We start from the raw sequence: 14304 nt of genomic DNA, 5'->3' as shown, positions 1-14304 counted from the left end.
AGTGGTATAAAAGAACATCTCCCTTTCATCAATATTCTAACACTTGTGAATGTTTCTAAAAAATAGACAGGTTCCTGTCAGACTCCCAACTCCTAACACTCCTAATCATGGATCTCGATCCTTACTACACTTTCGATGTAATCGTTTCATGAATATTTGAGTTTTTCTTTACAATGTTACAGTAACATTATTAGGGTTATGATTAGTTATTATTTCTCAGATATTATATGCTTTATAGTTCAAACTTTCAGTATGATGACTTTATTATTAAAAAACTACTCAAAAGATTAAGTAAAAAATATATATTTAAATGGTATTTAACTCTATAAACTTAGTTCTAATTTTAATAAGAAATGCTTGTATTGATTGTTTATAAGTATCTGTAATAATATTTAATTTTTCTAGTAAAGTAGAAAAATAAAATAAAAACTACCAACCTCAATTATTACTTATTATTAAAAATAATGAGTAATTTATTGAGGATTTTGAAGACACATAATTAGTACTTAAAAATAGATTATCAGTATAATTGGAATGAATTAGAATTTGTCCCACACATGAGACCCTTAAACAGGTGGGTGATGTGAAACATAAGATGGCATCATAATAATTAAGAAAGGATGAATCTCTAAAACTACCTTCGAAAATAAAATATCGATTCCTAAGACTTTTTGTTTCCCCGACAAATATGGAACGAGAATCCATTCACAACATCATTCAGGATTCTCTTCTTTCTAAAATGGTAGTAATTACGTTTGACCAACGAACGTACGTACAGATAGAGATAATGATATTGTATTAGATTCAGGGAAAATACAAAGATAAAAAACTACAACACAATATTATCTTTATTCTTCTTTTCAATTCAATTTTTTTTCCTACTTTCTCTCCCATTTTCAGGTACGTTAAGATTTTATAAACCTATATTTTTATACTCTAATAAAAAATTTGAAGACTGCTTTTACTCTCTTTTAAAAATAAATTGAAGTCGTCACTGTAATTGAAAAAAAACTTGAAAACATGTGAATTTGTGTAGCTTTTCTTTCAGGGTCGTAAAAGTACTTTTACGATCTAATCAGGATCAAGATTAAAAATTGTTCTAAATTGCTATTTAGTATGACTTATTGGTATGATTAAATAAATTATGTAGTCGGTAGAGAGCGAAAGGAATTATAAAAAATTTACAGCAACATATCCGCGCGTATTCAAACCCAAGTTATATATTTTATTAATACACGTGAATTAAATGAGTGTCTCTTCATAATATTTATAGATTATAATATAATTAAGTTTTTAACTTATGAATATCTTTTAATTATTTTTTTGGTCTAACTAACATTTTACAAAAATCATTTTGTTCTAACTTAGATTTGAAGCATCTATTTTTAGACATATAACAAGATCTTTGTAGTGACTTAAATTTTCTCGATGGTTATAATCAAATATTTCTTTGTTCAAAGAGATAATATCAGCTTGCAAAAGACATTTTAATGTTCAAATCAGTAAGAGAGCTTTAGGATCTATATAAATGTATGAGTAAGTAAAAAAAATTGTGTATTTCTTGGTGCAATAACATGTGTATTTATAGGTTCTGTAATGTTTGTTATAAAAGTTGATAATATAAAAAGTATATCAAATATAACAATTTACCACGTATATGATAATTGACAAAAAAATAAAAACAATATGATACCTTATCTGGTATACCAAATATTTTGAAAATATATGATATTAAGAAAGATCATAACAAAATTAAACTACATTTGATCATATATTGTTAATATATTAATATCACTTAAACAATGAGTTACTAATATATTAATATCACTTAAACAATGAGTTACTATCACATGCATATCTAATGTTAGTCAAATGTTAACATTTAAGTAATGAAACATATAATTTAAGTTATGATTTGTAACATAAACTATATATGTTAAGATAATTTTTTTCTCATTTGAATTAAGTGAAAACTTGAGTGATAGAAGGTTTAGACGTTAAGATGTGAGGATGGTATATAAAGTTTCCTTAACATGTTACCAAGTAACTACACATCATCATTTAAATAATGATGTAATTACTTAAGCGATGAGATGAGAGTGTGCTTAGAATTTTGGAAATTGTTCAAATATACAATGAGTTAAGTAAGTAGATTTGTAACCACTCAAATATGACAAATAAAAAAATAAACATATTATCGGTTTCAATTGAATTTGAGTTATAATAGATGAAAACATATCAATAATAATAGATTTTATCGATAAAATAAAAATTGAATTACAATTTTATTAATTAATACCTGAACCGATATTAATATCATTATTATTTTCTAAATAAAAGTAAACATAAGTTTTACATTTAGTCTTATTTAATATTTTATATATATATAGTTAGTACAATAAGCATATAGGTCTTAGTTGTATGTACATAATATGCGAGTATAATATGTTTTTCATAGCGTTATATGTCATCTACATTATTTTCAGTTATAAAGGATAAAAGAAATACACGGCGGCTTCATTATCAAATCCGAATCTAACTGTACTGAGATAATTTGACAATTAATCATAAAAAAAAAAGGGTGACTTCATGGTTTTTTTCTCGACGCAACTTCAAGTTTTAGTTAAATGAGGCACGACGGGATGTTAATTTAATTAACTAATGATGATATTTGTTCATTTATACAATAACAATTATTTAGCAGTCTAATAGGACTACTTAATCTGACCACATAAAATAAAGTTCATAAATGATAAATAACTACTATAATTGTTTTTTTATATTTACATGTTACTAAAAGTAGTAAATGATTGCATTTGTTATTTATCCAAATAAAAAGAGACAATAGAAATTAATAATTCACGGTATTAAGTGATATGATAGGGAATAGAACACGTGTTTGTGGCCAAGAGAGATATTTAGTCGCTTGAATTCGCATTAACCGAGTCAATATTTTGTAAGAACGTGAAACATGATACCCTAACTCGCGTTGCTCGCTCGCTGATTTGACTCGTCTCGAGTGTATTTAACTGATTTGACTCGTCTCGATTGTATTTAACTTAGCCGTGGACGACCGAGTGTTCATCTCCTTCGTTTCATTTCAATTCAAATCAAAACCTCCTTTCTGTTAATCTAAATAATAACAATATGAAGATCCAGTGCGATGTCTGTAACGAACACCAGGCTTCTTTATTCTGCATCGCCGACGAAGCCGCCCTCTGCGACGACTGCGACCACCGTGTCCACCACGCCAACAAGCTCGCCTCCAAACACCACCGCTTCTCTCTCACCCACCCCTCTGCTAAGCATTTTCCTCTCTGTGATATTTGCCAGGTACATCAACTAATAACAATTATATGTTAATTACTATAATTATTACATTAATATTGTTACTTATTATTACATGGTTTAGTTTGAGTTAACGAGTTTGCGTTGTGTTGTAGGAGAAAAGAGCTTTTGTGTTTTGTCAGCAAGATAGAGCAATTCTGTGCAAAGAGTGTGACGTGTCCATTCATTCTGTCAACGAACTCACCAAGAACCATAGCAGGTTTCTTCTCACCGGGATCAAGTTTTCTACTTCCGCCATACCTTATTCTTCTTCTTCTTCTTCATCATCATCATCAGCAGCAGCAGCCAAGAAAAACCCTGTTCTCGATACTTCACACCCACCTTCCAATCCTCCTTCAACACCCTCACGGCCTAAGCCTGGAGGAAACTTGCAAACAAATCAAGAACCTGGTTTCACTGGTAGCAGCATATCAGAGTACCTGATAAACACTATCCCAGGCATGAAGTTCGAAGATTTTCTCGATTCCCATTCAACCTTTGATTGCTCTAAGGTTAGTTTGTTCTGCTTCCAACCTTCCATCAATTAATTGCCGACCATATTTAGTAATAAAAATGTTTCTTTTTTATTTTACAATTGTTGGGGCAACTGATGTTGGTTTTATTGGATCTGCGATTAACACGTTGATGTTGAATATCAGAATGGTGATGAGATGCTGTCGGTGTTTGGTGAGGGAAACATGGTTTCGTTCTCCTCTGGTGGGATCTGGGTTCCTCAAGCGCCACCTTCTGCTGCTGCATACTGGGAACAGATGGGTGAGCAGAATGGGTACAGAGAGGGAAGGAAAGGTAGCGTCAGATCAAGTTTGGGCGATGATAATAATTTCGAAGTTCCTCAGATGAGTCCTCCCAGCAACGTTTCGAAGAAATCCAGGTTTCTTTGGTAGAAATCCAAGTTCGTGTGGCTTCGTGTGACTTGAATTTCTCTCCCCTTGCTTTATACTATAAATTTGTTTTGTTTCCTTCTTTATAATCCTCAACTACACTCTGCTAGCTGCTCCTCTCGAGTTATCTACATATTACTGTATCTCTTCTAAATTGTAAATACCAACGTTTCGGCAGAGCTCTCTGGGTTCAAAGTTGGAATTTTTTTCTGTTTCTGCTGCATGTTAGAAAACAACCAAGCTTTTAAAATTAGAAGTAAACGCTTATCGGATCTGGAGAAAAGTCTTAAATACATTACTCTGTTAAACATTATGAGAAATAGACTACACCACTATTATCTGGTGACAAAGATAACTTTGGTCTATGCAAAAATAGAAAGACGAAGAGTTTGTTTCCTCCATGGTCTCTAAATTAAAGAGCATCTCTTATTATTAGATATTAGGAGTTTTTTCTAAAAAAATATTTTCAAAATATACTTCAAGTGGTATATATATAATATGCTGATAAAAATTGTTTAAAATACAAGTTAGCTATTCCTCACAATTAAAAATATTATCTCAATAAATACTATTATACATCATAATTAAGTCTAGATGAGAAATCTAAAATAGTAAATTATTTAGAATTGTTTGATATTTGTTTCTTGGAACAGAGACAACAATTGAACTGAAAATTACTTTAAAATAGTAAGATATTGTATGACACGCTTTTCACATCTTCGAACGATAAAAACTGCTCATAAATGGTTCCGTTAGAGACAGACGTCCCTGAAACTTGGAAACCTAAGACTACGATGAAATCGTTGAACTTTTCGTTAAGGATAATGTGAAACTAATTCTGAAAAAAGGAAAATGTTTTATCAATAAATTTTTTAATAATTTTTTATAATTATTAACGTGATAATTTGTGATTGGTTGATTTTAAATGTACGAGTTAATAAAATAGTGACTTATAATTTATTATAAAAAGAAATTGTTAAGAAGAATTGTTAACCAGTCGTATAGTCCTGAGAAAAATAACCAATAGATATCAAATTCAGTCCAATTTGGAATTACAAGTTCACCAGAGATCCGAGAATTCCACTTGCCTTAAATATTCACACCGCGTAAACAAAAGGACAACAGACTCAGGCGATATTATTTTTACTCGCTTTTACATGTCAATTTTTGAAAATAATTTTTAATCTTAAAAAATGATTACTTATATATTTTGCATTTATTTTATTTAGCATGTCTTTGTTGCGACATTGAAAGAGATGTAAAAGAAAATGAAAACAGAATATTGAATATTGGAGGCAGAGGAACTTTTCCAACATTTTAATATATTAAGAAGAAAGTTTAATGAATACACACGATACCTAAGTTCAAGCATATAAGATTCACACCATTTTTAGCTTAAAATTTAAAGTCAATAGATTTATAGGTTTTTATCTTGATCATCCTCGTAATTTTCATTTTCGTATTGAAAAAAGGTTGTGGTAAAGAATTTGTTATTGTTGTGAGGTTTGGCTTAGACAATAAACGACACGACAGGAGTAGGTAAAAACAGTTTGCGATGAAAAAACAGGATTGGTTATATCATGAACACTGCCCTATAATTTATCATCACGCTGTCAACAATTATTGTTCATGTTTGATTGGCCAACAAAGTATCAAATCTTGTCAAATCTCCCCTCCATAAAATAAAATATAAACAAATACATTATTGCACTGTCATATATAAATATTTTAAATTTGGAACAACACTTGTTACAGTTCTACTGAGTCATATATACGAAAAAAGATCTGCTGGAAATTGTTTATGGCTACACTAAGAAAGTGACATTAAGAAAATGTAATAGAAAAGATAAAAGTTATAGGAAAATCCGAAGACATCCAATCTACTTTAGGGAAAAGATTTAAAAGAAGGCGTAGTGGTGGTACCTTCCTATTTTTTAAATGGTCAATTTTCATCACTCCTTCGCATGATCCACATTATATAATTCCTGTTCTGTTACCATGTTACCAAATCTGTAGTATTTAGTTTCTAAATATACATTTTAAAACAAACCCCACCTTTACAATTTACTTTTTCAGAAATAAAGATTGTTAAAAACTTTATATTAATATTAAAATATTGAATAAATAGAATTTTGATAACATCACAAAGTTATTCAACAGTAAAGAGTATTTGATAAGTGTATTCCGGTAATTAACCATTTGAAGACTTAATTCATGAATTAAAAGCTCAAAATAAGAACCGCAAGATCTAAGTAATTATTATTGTATTTTTAAAATAGTTTATGTATTATTGGTTTTACCAGAAAGAAACAAACTTAAAACATTTTTTTTTCTTGGAAAAAGTTATTCAAAGTGAAAGAGAGAGAATGACAACTATGACCTTCAAAAGGAAAAGGTACAATACAATTCACATATTATGAGTTAGATGGTATTTTTTTGAATTTCATAAGATAATAAAGTAATAAAATAAAATTAGGTGAGTTGATGAACCAATCCGACTCACCACGGGTCAATCCAAATGAACCGAGTTTAAATAAAACGAGTTTAAAATTGACCTGCATAAAAAGAATACATTTTTTTAAACTCAACCTAACTCAAACATGTGATGAGTCGGATTGGCTTGCAGATTATAACACATTCTGACAACTTTATTTTTGTATTTGAAGTTGTTTCGAGTATATTCATACGTTTCTGTACCACTAATATATTTTAAAAATTGAGATCATCGTTGAATTGATCTAAGACGCATTCAAAATCTATTTGTCAAATAGGAGGTTTAAACCATAATATAATAACATATTTTATAAATTTTCAACATTCAAAATACAAGAATAAAATAGAATATATTGTTTTGGTTTAAATTTCAATAATAATAACAATATTATTTAATAAACAACAAGTTTCTCTTAAAATGCTAAACATTTTACATTATTTTAAAGAACTAATAGAAAAATAAAATAAATAAATAAAATTAGAATAATACATTAACACACTTTAAAACTGATTTTCTCTTATTTTTAACCGTTCATTTGAATAAAATAAATTTTATTATTATTATTATTATTATTATTTTGTTATTATTGTTATTTTTATTTTTCTTCTTATTATAATTTTTGTTATTATTATTATTATTATTTTCGTGATTGTTATTATTGTTAAGTAAGTTTTTAATTTTTCCTTAAAATTAAAATTAGTTTATTTAGAAATTTTGGTCTAATTTTGTAAAATTTTGAAAAGAAATTAATTTTAATTTCAATTAAAAATTAAGATATTACATATTTAAACTTTATTATTATTATTGTTATTATAATAATAATAATATATGTTGTTATTATTATTAATTATGGAAGCATCAAAATTCATGGAAATTGATTATTGAAAGAACCAAATAATGGGAATCGATTCCCTCACTTCATATGCACCCGCAAAATCAATTCCATCTCCACATGTGCATTCACAAAAATCGATTCCATCCCATTTATGAACATATAATCGATTCCATCCCCACACATAATCCATAGTCCATTGTTCCACATTTTCAACCTCTTCACCAGCATCACAAACCATGTTTATGCAGAACCTCTTTCACAATTTCAGAGGTAAATTTTTAGTATAATTCTAATTTTATTCCCTATATATTTTTAAGTTCTCATATATTTTAAAAATAATTTTTTCTATCGTTTATTAACAATATGACAATATAAATAACGTTTTGCTCATAATGACGAAACTTAAATATACAAATTTTTTTCTCAGTTATATATATATATATATATATATATATAGTTTTGATGTTATGAGTAACTAAAGGTTGACATTTTACGTGTTGACTAAACTTTTGACATTATTGAGCACACGTTTCATTTCTAAATATTAATATAACATTATTTTCTAAATACATTAATATACACATATATAAATTATTTCATCACACTAATCAAACTAATTATACTCTTTTCATTTATTTCTCTTTATTTTTTTTCTATTAATTCAATTAACTACTTGGCATATTTTTCCTTTCCTTCTATATTTTTTGTCACTCCCTTTCCATTCAAACAAACCATTATAATTATGTATTGGTAAATAATGCATCTTTTATTGAAAAAGAAAAAGCCTAATAACTATTTTTTTTTTCAGATAAAAGAAAAAAAGGTAAAGATTCCGGTTGTACAATACTATAAGAAAAGTCTCTAATATTCTAACGTGGTTGCTGACTTTACTTTGTCTTAATTAATTATGGATAGTGTGTATGGGCATGCCAACTATAATCAATAAAAAAAAACACAGGTCTTCAATATATGTAGTGGCAGGAGTATTCTTTACCCAATACAATCAAACAATCTTTGTAGGATATATATTATAAGTATTCTTCCTAAACTTTTTAAAATTTAAAAACCTATGTCCTCACCCTAGGTCACTCACCACAAACTTCAAAAAATTCCTTACTAATAAATAGCCCTAATATTTGTGAAAGAACGAAAGAAAACCAAACACAAACAATTTTAAAAGTATATAAAATTAAATATTTTTTTAATTAAATATGTTTTTAAGGCTTGTTAATTTATGATATTTATGCGGAAATGTTTCAAACGAGGTTTAAATATATGTTTAAAATGTGTTTGATTCGTCATAAAAATTTAATACAATTAAATTAAAAAAAAACTATATATATTTATTTTTAAAATTTGAAAATCTCAAAATTTAAAATGAAAATAAATTTTAATTTTACAATCAAAATTAATAAAATAAAAACATATTTAATCTAATTATATAAAATATATACTTACTGGATTATATTGTTACTTGAACTTGATTCATTACTCTACTGACACCTTCTTTTTGTAGGACTATATCAGAGCCATTAAAAATCCATTTAGGATTTGTTTTAGTGGAATTCACGTGTCAAGAGGGGAGCTCGACACTCAGCTGATGGAAGACAGGTGTTAGCAAATGAGCGGACGTTCGTTTTGATGTTGGAAGGAAAACTTTGATTTTCAGAAATCCACGCCACTCATTGCATGCACCCTTCTTTCCCAGATTCTGAAAAATCTCATTTTTCTCCTCCTTCTCTCTACATCTCCTTCATCTTCTCTCTAAGAAAGCCTCACTGTTTCTCCTCCGATCCTCACTCAGGCAACATTTCCACTATGCCGGTGTCAAGAGCTCCAATTTGAGACGATCGATTTTGGGTTCTAAACTGGTAAGTTCTTCTTCTCCTTTAGTCGTTCGTTTTCTGGCACATGCAAACCACATTCTGGTTGCATGAGTTCATAATCTCGTTCTGACCCCATTTCTGGCCTTTTGTTTGGTTTAGTTTCATAAAGAGTGAACCGTAAGATTCTAAGAGTTTTGGTGGTAAGCTATTCTATACGAGCTGTGAGCGTTCAGTCACATTAGAGGTAAGGGAAGCTTATTTAATTTAATTTGTATGTTGCTTGTATTGCATGTATGTTTGTTGAATGGTTGAATTGATATGCAATATGATTGTTGCTATGTTCTGATTGTATGAAGTATGGAAATTCAATATGATATGAATGTATGAGATTTTGAAGATAAATAATTCTAAGTATGAAATTCATTATGATAATGTATGTTCGTTACTGAATGGTCTTTGACCGTTCATTTTTTCTCGGGGACTCGTTTAAAACTGAACTCTTTCATTTGGAAGGAATTTATGTTGAGGACGAGCGTCTTCGTCTAGTACATTTTGTGTACAGGCGTTCCACCAAGGATATTCTTTTCTTGACATTTTGATATAAATTTAAGTATGTCCATAGGTAGTAGTATATTCGTTCGTTCTTGAATATTAATTAAATAATATCTTATATTCCAAGCGTTCGTACGATTTAGTGCTAGGCCTTTCACCAAGCGATCGTGCTATTTACTCATAGGTCTTTCATCAAGCGCTCGTACGATTTAGAGCTAGGTCTTTCACCAAGCGTTCGTACTATTTAGTGCAGGATCTTATACCAAGCGCTCATTCTCTTTTCTATAATCTACCTTAATGAAAATAGCGTTCGTCCAAATTCAATAGTGTACTCTCTACCGTGTTCGGTCTTTGACTAACATTCGGTTTTCTTGATGTTAAACTCAAGTAATCTAAATATTTATAAGCGTTCGGTCTCTTCATATAATTCTTTTAAGTACTACCCTTTGAATGTCTTGCAGTGTCTGTCTCCATTGGTTTCGGCCTAGAGTCTTAGTACTTGGCCTGGGCTTTTCGGTGTTCGGTTTGAACTCTTAAGAGTCAGTTCATTAAATTGGTTCACTTTGTAAATAACATTCGTTTCTATTCGTTCTTGTGAAATATGAGTGTATTCGGCTTCTTTTTCCACCCGATAGTAACCCTCTCAGTCTTAATCTGTTTTGGGACTGGAGAGCTCTTGGTCTCGTTCCAACTGTGCGGTCTCGTTCGGGGTTGAAGGTGTACGTTCGGTATTTGTCATCCTAATGGATTTTTGTTCGAATTGATTGGAAATTGAAGTTTGAAAATGAAAGATGATGAAGTATGTTATGGAGGAAACATATTTGATTTTGAACGAGTATTCCGGGGAGGAATATCTCATGAATGGATATTGAAATTTGGTAAAGTATGAATGTGGACATGCTAAGCTGGCTGTTCATCCTGATGTTTCGTGATTACTCGTCCTCATGTAGAGGAGGGTAAGTCATGTGTGGGAACGACAGGATGTCCTAGTCCTTATGGTTAATTTGGACAGATAGGACTAACCTCGGGTGCCAGCTGTTGAGGGTATCCCAGTTACTACATCACCCGGGTGCACGAACGTCGTAGCTACACAAAATTCATACAGTCCGGACAGTCAGTTTAGTATTAGGCTTTGCATGAACGAGTGATGAATTATCTTGTTTGGTTGATTGTGTGAAATATATGTTTATACATGAATTGAATTACATAAGCTTACCCTATGTCTTTTTGTCTTGTCTGTTTTGTACGTTCGGTTGTCTTTCTGTTGCAATGATCATCCATGTGGATGTGAGCAGAAGGAGACGAGCTACTGGAAGAAGCGCTGGAAGAAGAAAACTTAGTCGAGGTAGAAGTTAAGACTGAACAGTAGAACCGTTCGGTCAGTAGTATAGCTTGATATTAAGGTGATCGTTCGATCACCTTTTCCCTGTTCTTTTGTATACCGTCCGGTGTGGGTTTTTGTAAACTGTTCGGTCAGAATTATTTATCTTGTACAGTTTAAGTTTTTAGTTCTTTCTATAAGACCGTTCGACTACAAGTATACTTCTCTATTAATGTAAGATTAAGCTGTAATATTATTAAATGTGATTATTCTATTATATAGTTTTAGAATGTATTTTTGGGATGTCACATTATATATAATAAGTACATTATTCAACAAATGTTAATATTTTTAAAATTTTTTTATTTGTAATTTTTTTTTTAAAAATTAGAATCTTAAAAGTTGAGAAATTTACTGCTTATTCTGTTTTGATCTTTGGTTAAATCCATCGCAAATGTTTCTTCTATAAATAGTTATTCAAATCACTTATTATTTTTCCATGCTGGATTGTGTACCACGTTGTTGGCTATTATTATGAGTTTGTTGACATAGTTTTACGTCAGGAGGATGCGGCGACAGTGAAGGAGATGTTTAGCAGCAAGAGAGAACATCATAAGATCATGTTGATGTCGCTGTCAATCCTTGAGATTTGTGAGTTCAGAAACTATCCGCAGATTGTGAAGGGACAACAAGATCAAACACAACTTTGCCTAACAAGACCAATTCGCATGGAATGAGTAAAGCCAAGTGGTTTAATGACTATCACACGTGAGTTAACCAAAGCCTCACACAAAAAAAGTAAAGAACTTTTATTTTGTTTTAAAATAATTAAAACAATTTGGAAATTAAAATGAAATTTGCTAAATAGTATCATATTTATGGCCATACTCCAAATAAAGTTATTTAGAAAAGTTAAAATATTCATAGAAAAATGGTCATTAATATGAAAAGAAAATGAGACACGGGAAATAAAAAATGTATATATTTATAAGTGATAAGAGAAAAAATGTGTAACCTGGTAAGAGAAAAGGGGTTTGGTGTCTAGGTTTGGTGGCAATGAGCCTTACAGAAATTGTGACAATCATAGAAACAAGGTCCTCCACAATGAAGGGGGCATTCCAACCTCATTCCCCAGCATCGTGTTCTTCCCTTGCATTCTGCATATTCTCCCAACCTATACTCTTCCTCCTCATACACCTCTTTCTTCTTCGCTTTGTAATCATGCCCCTTCCTTCTACCATGCCCCCTACATCTCCACCCACTACCTCCATCACCACCACCACCTCCTCCTCCTCCACCACCCCAACCGCCTCCTCCTCCTCCTCCTCCACCTCCACCTCCCCATCCACCACCTCCTCCACCACCACCTCCCCCTCCTCCACCCCCACCACCACCCCATCCCCATCCTCCTCCTCCTCCTCCTCCTCCTCCACCGCCTCCGCCTCCTCCATAATACAAGCTGTTCTCGACGTGAACTTTATCATTACTGTCGTATGAACTGTCGTGTTCTCCTTTTAGTTCTGCATTTATCCCTTGATTAGGGAACGTTACAAATGTCGCATTGTTGTGATTATGACTTGAAGAAGCGTTTCCATTTTTCATATCGTCACATCTAAGCCCAACAATTGTTATCAACAGTGCAAGGATTAGACAGAGGACCCGAGAACTTGTTCTCGAGGTCTCCATCTTCCACTTCACAAACTACACAAAACAAAATTTTGTACTACACATAAACCACAATATGACTTATATAAAGGAGCACATGGTTGTGACAATTTTATTAGGATGTTGGATCAACAACTCAACACCGTGGGACCCCACTAACGTTGTAGTACCTCGAAAGCAGCGAAACCCGCTTGTCCCCAAACCTCTCCCACTAACGCTGCACACTGGATCCCCTTTGCCTTGTTGCTTTCCAATAATGGACTCCCACCATAATATTCTATTTAGTATGGAAAAAATTAATGTTTAATAAATTGAAAATAATTCATGTAACAATTATTAAATGTAATGTTGTAATATTCCTTAAAGTTAATTAAAGCTATGCATCATCAATGCTCTGTTAAGTATGTCTGTGTATATATTATTTAGTTACGACTAAATGCTTGGCCTTTAAGCCTACGATTTCATAGAGCGAATCATAAAGCATAGCTTAATGGGAAAGTTGGGTTGCTGTGTATACCATCCACACCAGATATGTAATTCAAAATACAACCTTCCGCCATACACGTGACCACCGATACAAACTAAAAAACATCGATACCTTATTATAGTATTCAGGTATATCATAAATAAATGAAATGATGCTATAAGCTTGAAATGAACGTCATAAACATTTGGTCCTACACTTTGCTTTAAATTAGAAACTGAGGATCATTGAGACTCAAAATACACAGAAATCTTGACCATTCTATTTCAAGTCTCGAGCACCAATGTAATTTGGCTTAGCTACATCATGTTGGGGAAAACTAATTATTTTCCAAAATCTTCGCCTATATATCTATATTATTAATTTATTCTCAACACATATTTATTTGTTTAATTTTTTATTTTTTAAAGTCTCCACGTAACATGAAGATCGGTATGAATTAAAGACTTTGATAGTCTTCCACTACCTAATAAACAACTGTATTTTAGATTAAGATACAAGCACTAATCTGTTGAATAAACAATATATATATTGCTTGTCTCCTTTCACAATAGATTAATTAGCTTGGGCAGTGTGTCAATCAAACCTGTAATGGTAAGCTTTTGTTGTCTGTTTTCTTTTGTTTACTTCCCGCCGCGATGGACAATAATGCACTGCCAGACAGTGCTCTCCATCTGCAGCTATTTACGCATTTTTTTGTCAATTAGTGAGCAAATAGTTACCACTAATAATTTAAACGAAGCTATTTATGTCTTATTGTCCATGTAATTTTTATGTAAATATAGACATGGAAACATATTTTCAATCTTTCTTTCCACCGCACCATAAAAAAAAGCACAAACTTTCTTATCCAACGTTACATCTTTAAATAGCGTTTGACCAATTTTTTAAACTTAAG

At 31.1% G+C, this 14304-nt stretch overlaps 2 protein-coding genes across 2 annotated transcripts; one reads left to right on the top strand and one right to left on the bottom strand.

Moving 5' to 3' along the window:
* Positions 1-2973: 2973 nt before the first annotated feature.
* Positions 2974-4408, top strand: LOC148202013 (B-box zinc finger protein 21-like). The gene is made up of 3 exons (XM_088110163.1): positions 2974-3333; positions 3444-3839; positions 3987-4408. The coding sequence occupies exons 1-3, from the start codon at positions 3148-3150 to the stop codon at positions 4230-4232; spliced, it is 828 nt and encodes a 275-aa protein (XP_087966289.1). The 5' UTR covers positions 2974-3147; the 3' UTR covers positions 4233-4408.
* A 7815-nt stretch (positions 4409-12223) lies between these two features.
* LOC148202012 (uncharacterized) lies at positions 12224-14211 on the bottom strand. The gene is made up of 2 exons (XM_088111160.1): positions 13993-14211; positions 12224-13199 (listed from the first exon to the last, which is right to left on the bottom strand). Exon 2 carries the CDS (start codon positions 12941-12943, stop codon positions 12299-12301), a length of 645 nt encoding a protein of 214 aa, XP_087967286.1. The 5' UTR covers positions 12944-13199; positions 13993-14211; the 3' UTR covers positions 12224-12298.
* Between the last annotated feature and the right edge of the window lie 93 nt (positions 14212-14304).

This window comes from Vigna umbellata, chromosome 3 (assembly GCF_029865625.1).
Source record: "Vigna umbellata cultivar VRB3 chromosome 3, Vumbellata_1.0, whole genome shotgun sequence".
Taxonomy (NCBI): Eukaryota; Viridiplantae; Streptophyta; class Magnoliopsida; order Fabales; family Fabaceae; genus Vigna; species Vigna umbellata.
This window is presented reverse-complemented; position numbering and strand designations above follow the sequence as displayed.